This window comes from Ranitomeya imitator, chromosome 3, assembly GCF_032444005.1.
Source record: "Ranitomeya imitator isolate aRanImi1 chromosome 3, aRanImi1.pri, whole genome shotgun sequence".
In the NCBI taxonomy this organism is placed as follows: domain Eukaryota; kingdom Metazoa; phylum Chordata; class Amphibia; order Anura; family Dendrobatidae; genus Ranitomeya; species Ranitomeya imitator.
In genome coordinates this window covers 24,617,821-24,636,319 of record NC_091284.1, presented here as the reverse complement: position 1 = coordinate 24,636,319, position 18,499 = coordinate 24,617,821, and the positions used below count along the sequence as shown (strand labels likewise).

The 18,499-nt window shown below is 45.0% G+C and overlaps 2 protein-coding genes across 9 annotated transcripts in view; one reads left to right on the top strand and one right to left on the bottom strand.

The window, feature by feature from the left end:
* B4GALT4 (beta-1,4-galactosyltransferase 4) overlaps positions 1–18,499 on the top strand; it is a 107,306-nt gene that overhangs the window by 44,868 nt on the left and 43,939 nt on the right. For 3 of the 8 annotated variants that reach the window (XM_069760577.1, XM_069760578.1, XM_069760579.1), the window contains exon 2: positions 13,456–13,583. The exons of 2 other annotated variants lie outside the window; for them this stretch is intronic. The gene's annotated coding sequence lies outside the window, so the exon portion shown is untranslated. Of the gene's footprint in view, positions 1–5,830; positions 6,143–13,455; positions 13,584–15,741; positions 15,828–18,499 lie in introns of those variants that run through there. 3 more of the 8 variants (XM_069760576.1, XM_069760580.1, XM_069760581.1) reach the window with 2 other exon arrangements.
* On the bottom strand, positions 17,337–17,783 carry LOC138671531 (sodium/potassium/calcium exchanger 1-like). Its single transcript, XM_069759707.1, has one exon. It carries the CDS (start codon positions 17,781–17,783, stop codon positions 17,337–17,339), a length of 447 nt encoding a protein of 148 aa, XP_069615808.1.

Genomic DNA, 18,499 nt, shown 5'->3' with positions numbered 1-18,499 from the left:
TATAAAGATGAGCGAGGTCTGTAATTGACATCATAGGTAGACCACAACTATGAGAGTCAACATGAGAAAACAAATCCAGAAAATCACCTTGTCTGATTTGGAAGATTTATTTTGCAAATTATGGTGGAAAATCAGTATTTGGTCACCTAAAAACATGCAAGATTTCTGGCTCTCACAGACCTGTAACTTCAAGAGGCTCCTCTGTTCTCCACTCATTACCTGTAGTAATGGCTCCTGTTTGACCTTGTTATCCGTATAAAAGACCCCTGTCCACAACCTCAGTCACACTCCAAACTCCACTGTGTTGGAGACCAAAGAGCTGTCAAAGGACACCAGAAACAAAACTGTAGCCCTGCACCAGGCTGGGAAGACTGAATCTGCAATAGACAAGCAGCTTGATGCGATGAAATCAACTGTGGGAGCAATAATAAGAAAATGGAAGACATACAAGACCACTGATAATCTCCCTCGATCTGGGGCTCCGCGCAAGATCTCACCTCATGGGGCCAAAATGATCACAAGAACGGTGAGCAAAAATCCCAGAACCACACGGGGGGGACCTAGTGAATGACCTGGATAGAGCTGGGATCACTGTAACAAAGGCTACCATCAGTAATACACTAAGCCGCCATGGACTCAGATCCTGCAGTGCCAGACGTGTACTGGCTTAAGCAGGGGGACATGTCCGGACCCGTCTGAGGTTTGCTAGAGAACATTTGGCTTATCCAGAAGAGCATTGGGAGAATGTCATATGGTGTGATGAAACCAAAGTAGTACTGTTTGGTAGAAACAAAACTCGTCGTGTTTGGAAGAAACAGAAAGCGGAGTTGCATCCAAAGAACACCATACCTACTGTGAAGCATGGGGGAGGCAACATCATGCTTTGGGGCTTTTTCTCTGCAAAGGGACCAGGACGACTGATCCGGGTATATGAAAGAATGAATGGAGACATGTATCGTGAGATTTATGGTGGGCAAACCTCCTTCCATCAGCAAGGGCAACAGATGAAACGTGGATGGGTCCCAAGCACACCGCCAGGGCAAAGAAGTAGTGGCTTCGTAAGAAGCATATGAAGGTGCTGGAGTTGTCTAGGCAGTCTCCAGATCTCAACCCCATAGAAAACCTTTGGATGGAGTTGAAAGTTGCCCAGCGACAGGCCCAAAACATCACCACTCTAGAGGAGATCTGCATGGAGGAATGGGCCAACATACCACCAACAGTGTGCGCCAACCGTGTGAAGACTTACAGAAAACGTCTGACCTCTGTCATTGTCAACAAAGGATATATTACAAAGTATTGAGATGAACTTTTGTTAATGACCAAATACTTTTTTCCACCATAATTTGCAAAATCTGACAAGATAATTTTCTGGATTTGTTTTTTCATTTTGACTCATAGTTGTGGTCTACCTATGATGTCAGTTACAGGCCTCTCATCTAAATACTTTTTTCCCCCCACTTTAACTTCTATAATACTGCCCCTATGTACAAGAATATAACTACTATAATACTGCCCCTATGTACAAGAATATAACTACTATAATACTGCTCCTATGTACAAGAATATAACTACTATAATACTGCCCCTATGTACAAGAATATAACTACTATAATACTGCTCCTATGTACAAGAATATAACTACTATAATACTGCCCCTATGTACAAGAATATAACTACTATAATACTGACCCTATGTACAAGAATAGAACTACTATAATGCTGCTCCTATGTACAAGAATATAACTACTATAATACTGCCCTATGTACAAGAATATAACTACTATAATACTGCCCCTATGTACAAGAATAGAACTACTATAATACTGCTCCTATGTACAAGAATATAACTACTATAATACTGCCCTATGTACAAGAATATAACTACTATAATACTGCTCCTATCTACAAGAATATAACTACTATAATACATCTATGTATAAGAATATAACTACTATAATACTTCTCCTATGTACAAGAATATAACTACTATAATACTGCCCCTATGAACAAGAATATAACTACTAGAATACTGCTCATATGTACAAGAATATAACTACTATAATACTGCTCCCTATATACAAGACCATAACTACTATAATACTGCCCCTATGTACAAGAATATAACTACTATAATACTGCTCCCTATATACAAGACCATAACTACTATAATACTGCCCGCTATGTACAAGAATATAACTACTATAATACTGCTCCCTATATACAAGACCATAACTACTATAATACTGCCCCTATGTACAAGAATATAACTACTGTAATACTGCCCCTATGTACAAGAATATAACTACTATAATACTGCCCCCCTATGTACAAGAATAGAACTACTATAATACTGCTCCCTATATCCAAGACCATAACTACTATAATACTGCCCCTATGTACAAGAATATAACTACTATAATACTGCTCCCTATATAAAAGACCATAACTACTATAATACTGCCCGCTATGTACAAGAATATAACTACTATAATACTGCTCCCTATATACAAGACCATAACTACTATAATACTGCCCCTATGTACAAGAATATAACTACTATAATACTGCTCCCTATATAAAAGACCATAACTACTATAATACTGCCCGCTATGTACAAGAATATAACTACTATAATACTGCTCCCTATATACAAGACCATAACTACTATAATACTGCTCCTATGTACAAGAATATAACTACTATAATACTGCCCCTATGTACAAGAATATAACTACTATAATACTGCTCCTATGTACAAGAATAGAACTACTATAATACTGCTCCTATGTACAAGAATATAACTACTATAATACTGCCCTATGTACAAGAATATAACTACTATAATACTGCTCCTATCTACAAGAATATAACTACTATAATACATCTATGTATAAGAATATAACTACTATAATACTTCTCCTATGTACAAGAATATAACTACTATAATACTGCCCCTATGAACAAGAATATAACTACTAGAATACTGCTCATATGTACAAGAATATAACTACTATAATACTGCTCCCTATATACAAGACCATAACTACTATAATACTGCCCCTATGTACAAGAATATAACTACTATAATACTGCTCCTATGTACAAGAATATAACTACTATAATACTGCTCCTATGTACAAGAATATAACAACTATAATACAGCTCCTGTGTACAAGAATATAACTACTATAATACAGCTCCTGTGTACAAGAATATAACAACTATAATACAGCTCCTGTGTAACATAGTAACATAGTTAGTAAGGCCGAAAAAAGACATTTGTCCATCCAGTTCAGCCTATATTCCATCATAATAAATACCCAGATCTACGTCCTTCTACAGAACCTAATAATTGTATGATACAATATTGTTCTGCTCCAGGAAGACATCCAGGCCTCTCTTGAACCCCTCGACTGAGTTCGCCATCACCACCTCCTCAGGCAAGCAATTCCAGATTCTCACTGCCCTAACAGTAAAGAATCCTCTTCTATGTTGGTGGAAAAACCTTCTCTCCTCCAGACGCAAAGAATGCCCCCTTGTGCCCGTCACCTTCCTTGGTATAAACAGATCCTCAGCGAGATATTTGTATTGTCCCCTTATATACTTATACATGGTTATTAGATCGCCCCTCAGTCGTCTTTTTTCTAGACTAAATAATCCTAATTTCGCTAATCTATCTGGGTATTGTAGTTCTCCCATCCCCTTTATTAATTTTGTTGCCCTCCTTTGTACTCTCTCTAGTTCCATTATATCCTTCCTGAGCACCGGTGCCCAAAACTGGACACAGTACTCCATGTGCGGTCTAACTAGGGATTTGTACAGAGGCAGTATAATGCTCTCATCATGTGTATCCAGACCTCTTTTAATGCACCCCATGATCCTGTTTGCCTTGGCAGCTGCTGCCTGGCACTGGCTGCTCCAGGTAAGTTTATCATTAACTAGGATCCCCAAGTCCTTCTCCCTGTCAGATTTACCCAGTGGTTTCCCGTTCAGTGTGTAATGGTGATATTGATTCCCTCTTCCCATGTGTATAACCTTACATTTATCATTGTTAAACCTCATCTGCCACCTTTCAGCCCAAGTTTCCAACTTATCCAGATCCATCTGTAGCAGAATACTATCTTCTCTTGTATTAACTGCTTTACATAGTTTTGTATCATCCGCAAATATCGATATTTTACTGTGTAAACCTTCTACCAGATCATTAATGAATATGTTGAAGAGAACAGGTCCCAATACTGACCCCTGCGGTACCCCACTGGTCACAGCGACCCAGTTAGAGACTATACCATTTATAACCACCCTCTGCTTTCTATCACTAAGCCAGTTACTAACCCATTTACACACATTTTCCCCCAGACCAAGCATTCTCATTTTGTGTACCAACCTCTTGTGCGGCACGGTATCAAACGCTTTGGAAAAATCGAGATATACCACGTCCAATGACTCACCGTGGTCCAGTCTATAGCTTACCTCTTCATAAAAACTGATTAGATTGGTTTGACAGGAGCGATTTCTCATAAACCCATGCTGATATGGAGTTAAACAGTTATTCTCATTGAGATAATCCAGAATAACATCCCTCAGAAACCCTTCAAATATTTTACCAACAATAGAGGTTAGACTTACTGGCCTATAATTTCCAGGTTCACTTTTAGAGCCCTTTTTGAATATTGGCACCACATTTGCTATGCGCCAGTCCTGCGGAACAGACCCTGTCGCTATAGAGTCACTAAAAATAAGAAATAATGGTTTATCTATTACATTACTTAGTTCTCTTAGTACTCGTGGGTGTATGCCATCCGGACCCGGAGATTTATCTATTTTAATCTTATTTAGCCGGTTTCGCACCTCTTCTTGGGTTAGATTGGTGACCCTTAATATAGGGTTTTCATTGTTTCTTGGGATTTCACCTAGCATTTCATTTTCCACCGTGAATACCGTGGAGAAGAAGGTGTTTAATATGTTAGCTTTTTCCTCGTCATCTACAACCATTCTTTCCTCACTATTTTTTAAGGGGCCTACATTTTCAGTTTTTATTCTTTTACTATTGATATAGTTGAAGAACAGTTTGGGATTAGTTTTACTCTCCTTAGCAATGTGCTTCTCTGTTTCCTTTTTGGCAGCTTTAATTAGTTTTTTAGATAAAGTATTTTTCTCCCTATAGTTTTTTAGAGCTTCAATGGTGCCATCCTGCTTTAGTAGTGCAAATGCTTTCTTTTTACTGTTAATTGCCTGTCTTACTTCTTTGTTTAGCCACATTGGGTTTTTCCTATTTCTAGTCCTTTTATTCCCACAAGGTATAAACCGCTTACACTGCCTATTTGTACAAGAATACAACTACTATAATACTGCTCCTGTGTACAAGAATATAACTACTATAATACAGCTCCTGTGTACAAGAATATAACTACTATAATACAGCTCCTGTGTACAAGAATATAACTACTATAATACTGCTCCTATGTACAAGAATATAACTACTATAATACAGCTCCTGTGTACAAGAATATAACTACTATAATACTGTCCCTATGTACTAGAATATAACTACTATAATACTGCTCCTATGTACAAGAATATAACTACTATAATACTGCCCCTATGTACAAGAATATAACTGCTATAATACTGTCCCTATGTACACGAATGTAGGTGCTATAATACTATGACGAGGTGGCGCTTGTTCCGGTGCTAGCTTTGGCTTTTATTGACGCTGAGAGTTTTGAGTTCTGTGATTTTCGGTTGGATGGAAAGTGGTGTCCGGTGCCAATTACACACTGACACGTCCGGGCGTGGAGCAAGTAGTTTATTTTGGCAGTAGGTTCAGAATTTACTGTCAGAACACAACCTCATAGTAGAGACCTCAGGGGAATATTTTCAGGAACAGTGAGGCTGCGGTGCGGACTGTGGTGGGGCGTCATGTGAGAGCGGTTGGATCGTATGTCAGGCTGAGGACTGGGACAATAACCCGTACCTGACCGGAGGGACGTGCTCTGTGTACCAGGACTGAGGATCACCAGGCTTCATTACTATTCTACCATCGACCTCATCAGATCTTACATCCGACCCACAGACTCCCGAACAGCAACAGCCACCGGTGCCTCCCCCCAAAGGTGGAATATTCGGGGGTCTCATGGTGGTAAGGGACTAACGGGAGAGTAGGAGGTACCGAGGCGGCTACATTGTCAAGTTACTGAAGGATCTGTGGGTGACGCACTGTTATGGGGATTTGTGGGTGACGCACTGATATGGGGATCTGTGGATGACGCACTGTTATGGGGGATCTGTGGGTGACGCACTGTTATGGGGGATCTGTGGATGATGTACTGTTATGGGGGATCTGTGGGTGATGCACTGTTATGGGGGATCTGTGGATGACGCACTTTTATGGGGATTTGTGGGTGACGCACTGTTATGGGGATTTGTGGGTGACGCACTGTTATGGGGATTTGTGGGTGACGCACTGTTATGGGGGATCTGTGGATGACGCACTTTTATGGGGATTTGTGGGTGACGCACTGTTATGGGGATTTGTGGGTGACGCACTGTTATGGGGGATCTGTGGGTGACGCACTGTTATGGGGGATCTGTGGATGACGCACTGTTATGGGGATTTGTGGGTGACGCACTGTTATGGGGGATCTGTGGGTGACGCACTGTTATGGGGATCTGTGGATGACGCACTGTTATGGGGGATCTGTGGATGCCGCTCTGTTATGGGGGATCTGTGGATGACGCACTGTTATGGGGATCTGTGGATGATGTACTGTTATGGGGATCTGTGGATGACGCACTGTTATGGGGGATCTGTGGATGACGCACTGTTATGGGGGATCTGTGGGTGACGCACTGTTATGGGGATTTGTGGGTGACGCACTGTTATGGGATCTGTGGATGATGCACTGTTATGGGGATCTGTGGATGACACACTGTTGTGGGGGATCTGTGGAGGACGCACTGTTATGGGGGCTCTGTGAATCACATGTTGTTATGGGGGATCTGTGGGTGACGCACTGTTATGGGGGATCTGTGGGTGACGCACTGTTATGGGGGATCTGTGGATGACACACTGTTGTGGGGGATCTGTGGGTGACGCACTGTTATGGGGATCTGTGGATGACACACTGTTTTGGGGGATCTGTGGGTGATGCACTGTTATGGGGGCTCTGTGGAGGACGCACTGTTATGGGGGCTCTGTGGATGACGCACTGTTGTGGGGGATCTGTGGGTGATGCACTGTTATGGGTATCTGTGGAGGTCGCACTGTTATGGGGGCTCTGTGAATGACATGTTGTTATGGGGGATCTGTGGGTGACGCACTGTTATGGGGGATCTGTGGGTGACGCACTGTTATGGGGGATCTGTGGGTGACGCACTGTTATGGGGGATCTGTGGGTGACGCACTGTTATGGGGGATCTGTGGGTGACGCACTGTTATGGGGATCTGTGGGTGACGCACTGTTATGGGATCTGTGGGTGACGAACTGTTATGGGGGATCTGTGGATGACGCACTGTTATGGGATCTGTGGATGATGCACTGTTATGGGGATCTGTGGGTGACGCACTGTTATGGGGGATCTGTGGGTGACGCACTGTTATGGGGATTTGTGGGTGACGCACTGTTATGGGATCTGTGGATGATGCAATGTTATGGGGATCTGTGGATGACGCACTGTTATGGGGGATCTGTGGGTGATGCACTGTTATGGGGGATCTGTGGGTGACGCACTGTTATGGGGGATCTGTGGGTGACGCACTGTTATGGGGGATCTGTGGGTGACGCACTGTTACGGGGGATCTGTGGGTGACGCACCGTTACGGGGGATCTGTGGGTGACGCACTGTTACGGGGGATCTGTGGGTGACGCACTGTTACGGGGGATCTGTGGGTGACGCACCGTTATGGGGATCTGTGGGTGACGCACTGTTATGGGGGATCTGTGGGTGACGCACTGTTACGGGGGATCTGTGGGTGACGCACTGTTACGGGGGATCTGTGGGTGACGCACTGTTATGGGGGATCTGTGGGTGACGCACTGTTATGGGGGATCTGTGGGTGACGCACTGTTATGGGGGATCTGTGGGTGACGCACTGTTACGGGGGATCTGTGGGTGACGCACCGTTATGGGGATCTGTGGGTGACGCACTGTTACGGGGGATCTGTGGGTGACGCACTGTTATGGGGGATCTGTGGGTGACGCACTGTTACGGGGGATCTGTGTGTGACGCACCGTTATGGGGATCTGTGGGTGACGCACTGTTATGGGGGATCTGTGGGTGACGCACTGTTATGGGGGATCTGTGGGTGACGCACCGTTATGGGGATCTGTGGGTGACGCACTGTTACGGGGGATCTGTGTGTGACGCACCGTTATGGGGATCTGTGGGTGACGCACTGTTATGGGGGATCTGTGGGTGACGCACTGTTACGGGGGATCTGTGGGTGACGCACCGTTATGGGGATCTGTGGGTGACGCACTGTTACGGGGGATCTGTGTGTGACGCACCGTTATGGGGATCTGTGGGTGACGCACTGTTATGGGGGATCTGTGGGTGACGCACTGTTACGGGGGATCTGTGGGTGACGCACCGTTATGGGGATCTGTGGGTGACGCACTGTTACGGGGGATCTGTGGGTGACGCACTGTTATGGGGGATCTGTGGGTGACGCACTGTTACGGGGGATCTGTGGGTGACGCACCGTTATGGGGATCTGTGGGTGACGCACTGTTATGGGGGATCTGTGGGTGACGCACTGTTATGGGGGATCTGTGGGTGACGCACTGTTATGGGGGATCTGTGGGTGACGCACTGAATGCAGGTGAATTTGATTACTGTACCACAGTTTAAACACACAAGCAAAATCAATAGTGACGGATAACGGATTATGAAGACTATCATTATAAGAGAATATGACAATAAAAAAAAAAATAAAAAAAAAAAATACAGATATTACTACAGATAACACAGAACACAGATGTTTTCTACCTGAAGGGATTCCCGTTAGAAAAACCCTGCAGACTGACCTTCTACCGGCCTCCCCGTCCGGAGAGACAGGAAAAGAAGTGCGAGCAATAGCTCACTTACCCGGGTTCTAATTTTCCCCCCTCTCTCGGACCAGGCGGTAGGCAGCCGTGTTCAGTCTGGAACGGTAGTCGAAGGGGAATGGAGTAGAAATCTCGCTGGGAAGCCTCCAAGTTGTTGAAGTCGAGATTTTCTCTCAATTGGAAACCAACCTCAGGTATTGTTGATAGGTACCTATAGTTAGGAGAAATAAATCAGAGAGACAGCAGTTGTCTTTCCAATATAATCCCTGTCTACCTCTCTGTTTCCCCAAGTGCCATCATTATCCTTGAATTCAAATAGATTATTTGGACGCTTACTCAAGGGGTCTTTGTTTCCAGTAAGATTAAATTGGAACCATGTTTGTCTAGTCCATCCTGTGATGGGTAAAGCAGCAGCAGTCTAAGGGTATGTTCACACGTTCAGGATTTCCATCCTTTTTTTTTCAGGACAGTTTTTTTTAAAAACTGCAGCTCTTGGCAGAAAACGCAGGTCCTTTTTTTTGGTCCTTTTTTTGTCCTTTTTTGATGCGTTTTTTTATCCTTTTTTTATGCAGTTTTCTATGCAGAGACTGTGTGTTTCCTAGGAAGCTTTTTAGGGCTAAAATGGCTGAAAATACCCTAACCCTACCCCCTAACCCTACCCCTAACCCTACCCCTAACCCTAACCCTAACCCTACCCCCTAACCCTACCCCTAACCCTACCCCTAACCCTACCCCTACTCCTACCCCTAACCCTACCCCTAACCCTACCCCTAACCCTACCCCTAACCCTACCCCTACTCCTAACCCTAACCCTACCCCTAACCCTACCCCTAACCCTACTCCTAACCCTAACCCTACCCCTAACCCTACCCCTAACCCTACTCCTAACCCTAACCCTACCCCTAACCCTACCCCTACCCCTATTCTAACCTTAGTGAAAAAAAAAAAAAAATTCTTAATTTTTTTATTGTCCCTACCAATGGGGGTGACAAAGTGGGGGGGGGTGTCATTTACTATTTTTTTATTTTGATCACTGAGATAGGTTATATCTCAGTGATCAAAATGCACTTTGGAGCGAATCTGCCGGCCGGCAGATTCGGCGGGCGCACTGCGCATGCGCCCGCCATTTTGCAAGATGGCGGCGCCTAGGGAGAAGACGGCCGGACGGACACCGGGACGCCGGGTAAGTATAAGGGGGGGAGATTAGGACACGGGGGGGGCATCGGAGCACGGGGGGGGGGGGCATCGGAGCACGGGGGGGCGGGATCGGAGCACGGGGGGGCAGCCACACTCCGCCCACGCACTTCCGCCCGCTCCCCCGCACTTCCTGCTGCAGCGGTTCTGCACATCAAATCGCAGTAAAACCCGCAGATATATTTTTGATCTGCGGGTTTTACTGCGATTTTGACCTCACAATGGAGGTCTATGGGTGCAGAACCGCTGCGGTTCAGGAAAAAGAAGTGACATGCTCCTTCTTTTTTGCCGCAGCTATTCTGCGCGGCTTTTTAAACGAAATTACGGATCATGTGCACAGCAGTGACTGTTTTCCATAGGGTTACATTGTTATGTACCCTGCATGGAAAACAGCTGCGGAACCGCAGCGGCAAAACCGCTGCGGTTCCGCAGTAAAAAACGCACTGTGTGAACATGGCCTTACTCTGCTGCTCAGACAGGTCTAAAGGTCGCATGTCCCAACACCCCCTTACGAATAGGTCTTCTTCAGATAATGGAGTTACAAAATAAGGCATAGTCTTAGCGGCTATAGGGGCATGGGAACAGATCCAACAATTTGGCAAGTTTCGGGCCTGTACAATATAATTATGATACTAGGAAAGTACTATTCCCTTACACTTCTCATGCTTGTTTCCTTGGTATATGGTAAACTAAGCAATGAAGTACCTGAGATTTGGGATAGTGATCTGTCCAAACAGTGGACTAATAAATTTGTCCAGTATCATAATTATATTGTTCAGGCCCGAAACTTGTCAAATTGTTGGATCTGTTCCCATGCCCCTATAGCCGCTAAGACTATGCCTTATTTTGTAACTCCATTATCTGAAGAAGACCTATTCGTAAGGGGGTGTTGGGACATGCGACCTTTAGACCTGTCTGAGCAGCAGAGTAAGACTGCTGCTGCTTTACCCATCACAGGATGGACTAGACAAACATGGTTCCAATTTAATCTTACTGGAGACAAAGACCCCTTGAGTAAGCGTCCAAATAATCTATTTGAATTCAAGGATAATGATGGCACTTGGGGAAACAGAGAGGTAGACAGGGATTATAATGGAAAGACAACTGCTGTCTGTCTCTCTGATTTATTTCTCCTAACTATAGGTACCTATCAACAATACCTGAGGTTGGTTTCCAATTGAGAGAAAATCTCGACTTCAACATGGGGGATCTGTGGGTGACGCACTGTTATGGGGGATCTGTGGGTGACGCACTGTTATGGGGATCTGTGGGTGACGCACTGTTATGGGGATCTATGCGTGACGCACTTATGGGGGATCTGTGGGTGACGCACTGTTATGGGGATCTGTGGGTGACGCACTGTTATGGGGGATCTGTGGGTGACGCACTGTTATGGGGATCTGTGGGTGACGCACTGTTATGGGGATCTATGCGTGACGCACTTATGGGGGATCTGTGGGTGACGCACTGTTATGGGGATCTGTGGGTGACGCACTGTTATGGGGATTTGTGGGTGACACACTGTTATGGGGATTTGTGGGTGACGCACTGTTATGGGGATTTGTGGGTGACGCACTGTTATGGGGATTTGTGGGTGACACACTGTTATGGGGATTTGTGGGTGACGCACTGTTATGGGGATTTGTGGGTGACACACTGTTATGGGGATTTGTGGGTGACGCACTGTTATGGGGATTTGTGGATGACGCACTGTTATGGGGATTTGTGGGTGACACACTGTTATGGGGATTTGTGGGTGACGCACTGTTATGGGGATTTGTGGGTGACACACTGTTATGGGGATTTGTGGGTGACGCACTGTTATGGGGATTTGTGGGTGACACACTGTTATGGGGATCTATGCGTGACGCACTTATGGGGGATCTGTGGGTGACGCACTGTTATGGGGGATCTGTGGGTGATGCACTTATGGGGGATCTGTGGGTGACGCACTGTTATGGGGGATCTGTGGATGACGCACTGTTATGGGGGATCTGTGGATGACGCACTGTTATGGGGATCTGTGGATGACGCACTGTTATGGGGGATCTGTGGATGACGCACTGTTATGGGGGATCTGTGGATGACGCACTTATGGGGGATCTGTGGATGACGCACTGTTATGGGGGATCTGTGGGTGACGCACTGTTATGGGGATCTGTGGGTGACGCACTGTTATGGGGATTTGTGGGTGACGCACTTATGGGGGATCTGTGGGTGACGCACTGTTATGGGGGATCTGTGGGTGACGCACTGTTATGGGGGATCTGTGGATGACGCACTGTTATGGGGATTTGTGGGTGACACACTGTTATGGGATCTGTGGATGACGCACTGTTATGGGGGATCTGTGGGTGACGCACTGTTATGAGGGATTTGTGGGTGACGCACTGTTATGGGGATCTGTGGGTGACGCACTGTTATGGGGATCTGTGGGTGACGCACTGTTATGGGGATTTGTGGGTGACGCACTGTTATGGGGGATCTGTGGGTGACACACTGTTATGGGATCTGTGGATGACGCACTGTTATGGGGATCTGTGGATGACGCACTGTTATGGGGGATCTGTGGGTGACGCACTGTTATGAGGGATTTGTGGGTGACGCACTGTTATGGGGATCTGTGGGTGACGCACTGTTATGGGGATCTGTGGGTGACGCACTGTTATGGGGATTTGTGGGTGACGCACTGTTATGGGGATTTGTGGGTGACACACTGTTATGGGATCTGTGGATGACGCACTGTTATGGGGATCTGTGGATGACACACTGTTATGGGGGATCCGTGGGTGACGCTCTGTTATGGGGATTTGTGGGTGACGCACTGTTATGGGGATTTGTGGGTGACACACTGTTATGGGGATTTGTGGGTGACACACTGTTATGGGATCTGTGGATGATGCACTGTTATGGGGATCTGTGGATGACGCACTGTTATGGGGGATCCGTGGGTGACGCACTGTTATGGGGGATCATATGTAACATCTATAAATGTTTGTCTATGTATGTGATGACGTGCGGTCTGCATTCACTTCCCCCAGTGCAGCGCTCGCTCTTCGCCCCGGACCATTGTGCCTGTCTGATGAAGCAATGATCGGAGCCAGGGAATGTCCAGGCAGCCTGCCACATGGCTCAGGAGCGGCATTGTATATTTGGGAGGAGCGTCCGTCACTCCCAGCTCTGTCACTTCTGTGTCTTCTGTCTCCGCAGAGATGGTGAGCAGTTATCTCCGGGCGGGGAAGAGTCAGGACAGAGGCCCGATTGTCACAGAGAGACGCCCTCCGTCCACCATCCGAAACTGAGGGGGAAGATACTTTTTGGGACGCGATGAAAGGACGGTGAGGGTCGCACTTCTCATCACATGACTTGAGCTGTATACTGTATACTCTGCTGCATATACTAGATTTCATGTGTGTATCCCTTTAAGAGTGATGTATATGTAGCGCCATCATTTTTCAGTGCGCTCTATTGTGAAAATTATACTGCTGGGGGACCCCCTTATCTGCAGAGCTGACCCTCTATCGGGGAGAGCTGCATTAGTTACTATGAGACCACCGTGGACCGTAGATCACCAGTGGAGCGCGCGTCAGTGGTACCATAATGTACGAGGAACTTTGGAAGTTTCAACAACTTTGTGAGTGTTGTGTAGCAATGACGAGCGGCGCCGCGAATCCAGGAGCCGGCGATACAATAAGGCATTGTAGTAGTGCGGATATACGGCCGCGAGTATATACTTATATACACCTGTGTAGGTCTATAGTGATAAGTGGACAGATCTAGGCTTATAGGTGTACGCTAGATCCATAGAGGAGACAGAACATATCCTTAATTGTTTGCACACGTCACCAATTTTCTAAAGGTGCTATCGACATGAAATTCCCACCAGATGTCGGTAACAACCCATCCAAAGGCAAAAAAATCAAGCCAGAACTGATGGTCTATAAAAACGTGTCTCATTACCGAGGTGCCACACAAAAAACATCTCATGAAGAGTAAAACCAGTGAGCTGTCTCAAGACCTTCTCAACCTTATTGTTGCAAAACCTACCGATGACGTTGGTTTATAGAAGAATTTCAAAACTACTGAATGTCCCAGTGAGCACTGTTGGGACCATAAGGCTATGTGCACACGTAGAATGGTCCACTGCGGATTTTTCCACAGCGGATTTGATAAATCTGCAGGGCAAAAACGCTGCGTTTTTGCTGCAGATTTATCGCGGATTTGCCGTGGTTTTTCTGCGGATTTCACTGCGGTTTTACAACTGCGTTTTTCTATAGGAGCAGCTGTTAAACCGCTGCGGAATCCGCAGAAAGAAGTGACATGCAGCGGAATGTAAACCGCTGCGTTTCCGCGCGTTTTTTTCCGCAGCATGTGCACAGCGTTTTTTGTTTCCCATAGGTTTGCATTGTAATGTAAACTCATGGGAATCTGCTGCGGATCCGCAGCGTTTTCCGCATCGTGTGCACATACCCTAATTCAGAAGTGGTGAGAACAGCATTTCACCATAAAGCGGCCATGACCAGGTGCTCCTCGCAAGATTTCATACACAGGAGTGAAAAAAATGGTCAGAAGAGTTGTCCAAGAGCCAAGAACCAACTGTGGAGAGCTTACAGAAAGACCTGGGATCGGAAGGTACAATTGTTTGAAAGAAAACTATAAGTAATGCACTCCCTCTCCATGGGCTGTATGCACGCTCACAACGCAACCTCCGTGGCCTGTATGCACGCTCACAACGCAAGGCTCAATTGCTGATCAAAAAAGCATGTCCAAGCGCCTTTAAAGTTTGCTCAACAACATTTAGACAAGCCTGTGAAATACTGGGAGAGTGCAGCCTGGTCAGATGAGACCAAAATTGAACTCTTTGGATGCCATAATATACACCATGTTTGGAGGCCAAAAGGCACTTCATATCACCCCAAAACACCATACCTACAGTGAAGTATGGTGGAGGGAACATCATGGTGTAGGTCTGTTTTTTCAGTATACCCACTAGCAAATTTTATATAATTTAAGGAAAGATGAATGTACAAATATACCGATACAGGAAAAATATATGAGACCTGAGTAGTCTCGAAAGCTTGTAATTTGTTACCATCTTCTCAGTTAGCCATTAAAAGGTATCAACCACCGAGGACTCTCAATTCTAAATATTTTTTAAATATACCGAGACATTCTTGATAGAAATCTGACAATGATCCCAAACAGAGAGACGACAAAACTATCAGTTGGTTTCAGAGAAAATAGAAGAGCCAGGTCACCTGATATATGTGTGTGTGTAATATATGGGCACATGACTGTATATAGATCTCTTTCCTCCTGCGCACACCGTGCGGTCTGGAATGTGACAGTTCTTGTAAGGACCGCTCAGTGCCATGAATCCTCCCGCATAGCTCACCCTGTTTCCTTACACTTTCTGCTCGTTGCCCCTTTTGATGTGACTTGTACTAGTATCTAGGAGCCCACCCCGTCCCTCCCAGGTAACTGATCTTTTTGCAGGTCACAGCTTCCGGGGCTGCAGGAAAAGGCGATTATCCCGAGTGTTTTTTTTTTTCCAGGGAGGTTCCCTGTTTGCCGTCCTGCAGGTACTGTGCATTATCTGTGTATTACGGGTTTACTCTGTATAAAAGTGACGTTCCCATCCGTGTACTCGTTCCATAAGCGGACTCTCTCGTTCCCGGCCCCGGTCGCCGCTCTGGGATCATTCCTCCGCTCGGTGTTGGGTTGCACAGCTGTGTGGTCTTTGCAGTGGGGAATGTTATGCACTCGCTAGTGTTTGTCTGTAAATTCCTAATTTAACCCCTTAGTGACGGAGCCAAATTTTTGAAATCTGACCAGTGTCACTTTATGTGGTAATAACTCTGCAACGCTTCAACAAATCCCAGTGATTTTGAGATTGTTTTTTCGTGACACATTATACTTTATGATAATGGTAAATTTAGTTCAACATTTTTTGTGTTTATTTATAAAAAATATAAATAATTTGAGAAAAATGTTAAAAAATTAGCAATTTTCTAAATTTGAATGATTATCTCTTTAATCCAGATAGTCATACAACAGCAAACCATTAATAAATAACATTTCCCACATGTCTGCTTTACATCAGCACCATTTGTAAAATGTTATTTTATTGTGTTAGCATTTTAGGAGGTTTAAAAATGTAGCAGCAATTTTTCATTTTTTCAAAGAAATTTACCACATTTATTTTTTTAGGGACTTATCCATGTTTGAAGTGACTTTAGGGGTCCCATATATTGGGAAACCCCCAAACGTGATACCATTTTAAAAACAGCACCCCTAAACATATTGAAAACTGCTGTCAGGTAGTTTATTAACCCTTCAGTTGCTTTACAGGAATTAATGCAAAGTGGCATGACAGAAATGAAAATGTGTATTTTTACCACCTAAATGCCTCTAACTTCTAAACAGATTACTACAGCCGTCAGACTCTAAGGCCAATATTTGGTCATGAATTGCCATCGCAAACATCAGGACAACAAAATCATGATCTGAGGGCACCAATTGGGATAAAGAAGAAGCCCCCACATTCTGTTAACCATTTATAATGATGTAGTCACTATTGACAGCAGCATCTAAGGGGTTAAACAGATTTAGATGGTGCAAATACTGATCGTGGCTGGTACAGCAAGTTGTCAGCTATAGTGTACAACCGACAGATGCTGGATTGTCACCTCTATGGGGAGGCTATTCTCTTATATCTTAGGTCAGTTAAAAGACGTATTGGCGGTCATTAAGGGGTTAAAGGGTTTGTGCTTCTTGCTCTTTAAATTAAGTTAATTGATAGAATGTGTCCGCGCAGTTATAGTATCAGCACGCGTGTGCATGTATGTAACAGTCATGGCAGCCGTCCCCCTCGAAGCTCGCAGGTCTGCGTTCTTCTCACTACACAGATTCATTGAATATTTCAATTACAGGGGCTGTCCTGGATTTATTTTATGAGATCCCTTTTGCTTTATTTGGTTTTACATCCCCTTTTACTCTTTTTCCTTTTTAATCTTTTTTAATGTTGCATTTTATTACTAATTTTTATATTAAATAATCTGAGATTTTTTTTAGTTTATGGACATTATATTTTAAAAAAAGAAGCACTCCTCCTCTTCCTCCTTCTCCTCCTCCTCCTTCTCCTCCTCCTCTTCCTCCTCCTTCTCCTCCTCTTCCTCCTCCTTCTCCTCTTCTTCTTCTTCTTCCTCCTCCACCGCCGCCGACTCCTCCTCCCCTTCTTCCTCCCATTTCCTCCTCCCCTTCCTCCTCCTCGTCCTGTTCTTCCTCCCATTTCCTCCTCCTCCTTCTCCTCTTCCTTCTTCTCTTCCTTCTCCTCTTAATTCTCTTCTTCCTTTTTCTCCTTCTCCTCTTCCTGCTCCTCCACCTTCTTGTCCTCCTCTTCCTTGTCCTCCTCCTCCTCGACCTCCTTTCTCCTGCTCAAACTCCTCTTTCTCCTTCTTCTCTTCCTCCTTCTCCTCCTCCTCTTTCCCCTTCTCCTCTTCCTCCCCCTCTTCCCCCCCTCTACCTCGTCCTCCCATCAAAGTTTTTACCCTCTTAATATATTGCAATCATCTTATTATAAAGCACTGTGTACTTACAATTGCTCATTTTGCCTTTCTACCCAGATGTTTCTTCTCTTTTCTTGCTCTGTGTAGAAACAGGAAGTCTCTTTTCCCCACATGAGTCCTCACCTCTTCAACTCCTGACCAAGTTACTCCTTCCGCAGGAACTTTTGCAGTGATGACTTATGCGGGGAAAAGAGACTTCCTGTTTCAACATAGAGCTTTGAAGGATTCAGCTAGTTGCTTCATCACGTGAAGTCATAAACCCAACGCAAAAGAGAAGAATTATCTGGGTAGAAAGGCAAGATGAGCAATTGTAAGTACACAGTGCTGTATAATATGATGACTGCAATATAATAAGAAGATGAAAACTTTGATGAGAGGAGGAGGATGAGCGCTTCTTTAAAGGGGGACTAGACCTGATTCGATCAGCTGATGGCTGAGGCCGAGCTCCTTCTTAGAAGGCGCTGACAGGTTGAAAAGCTCCTTTGTAAAGGTCTTTGTTTTTTTTATTGTAAAGAGCTTGCCAGTTGCACAATCAATTAATAGGACTTGTGCAATGTTGGGCCGGCGTTCTACCGAGCGGCAACTGAATTGTGCTCTCATCCAGGGGCCGGGGAGTGCATCATGAGCTTACAGTATTGCTGATGTATCACTGGCAGAATCACGAGAGCATTCATAGCTTCATAGTT

Bases quoted from the DNA above. Each gene is read 5' to 3' on its own strand.
- LOC138671531 (XM_069759707.1), bottom strand. From the start codon at position 17,783: ATGGGAGGACGAGGTAGAGGGGGGGAAGAGGGGGAGGAAGAGGAGAAG.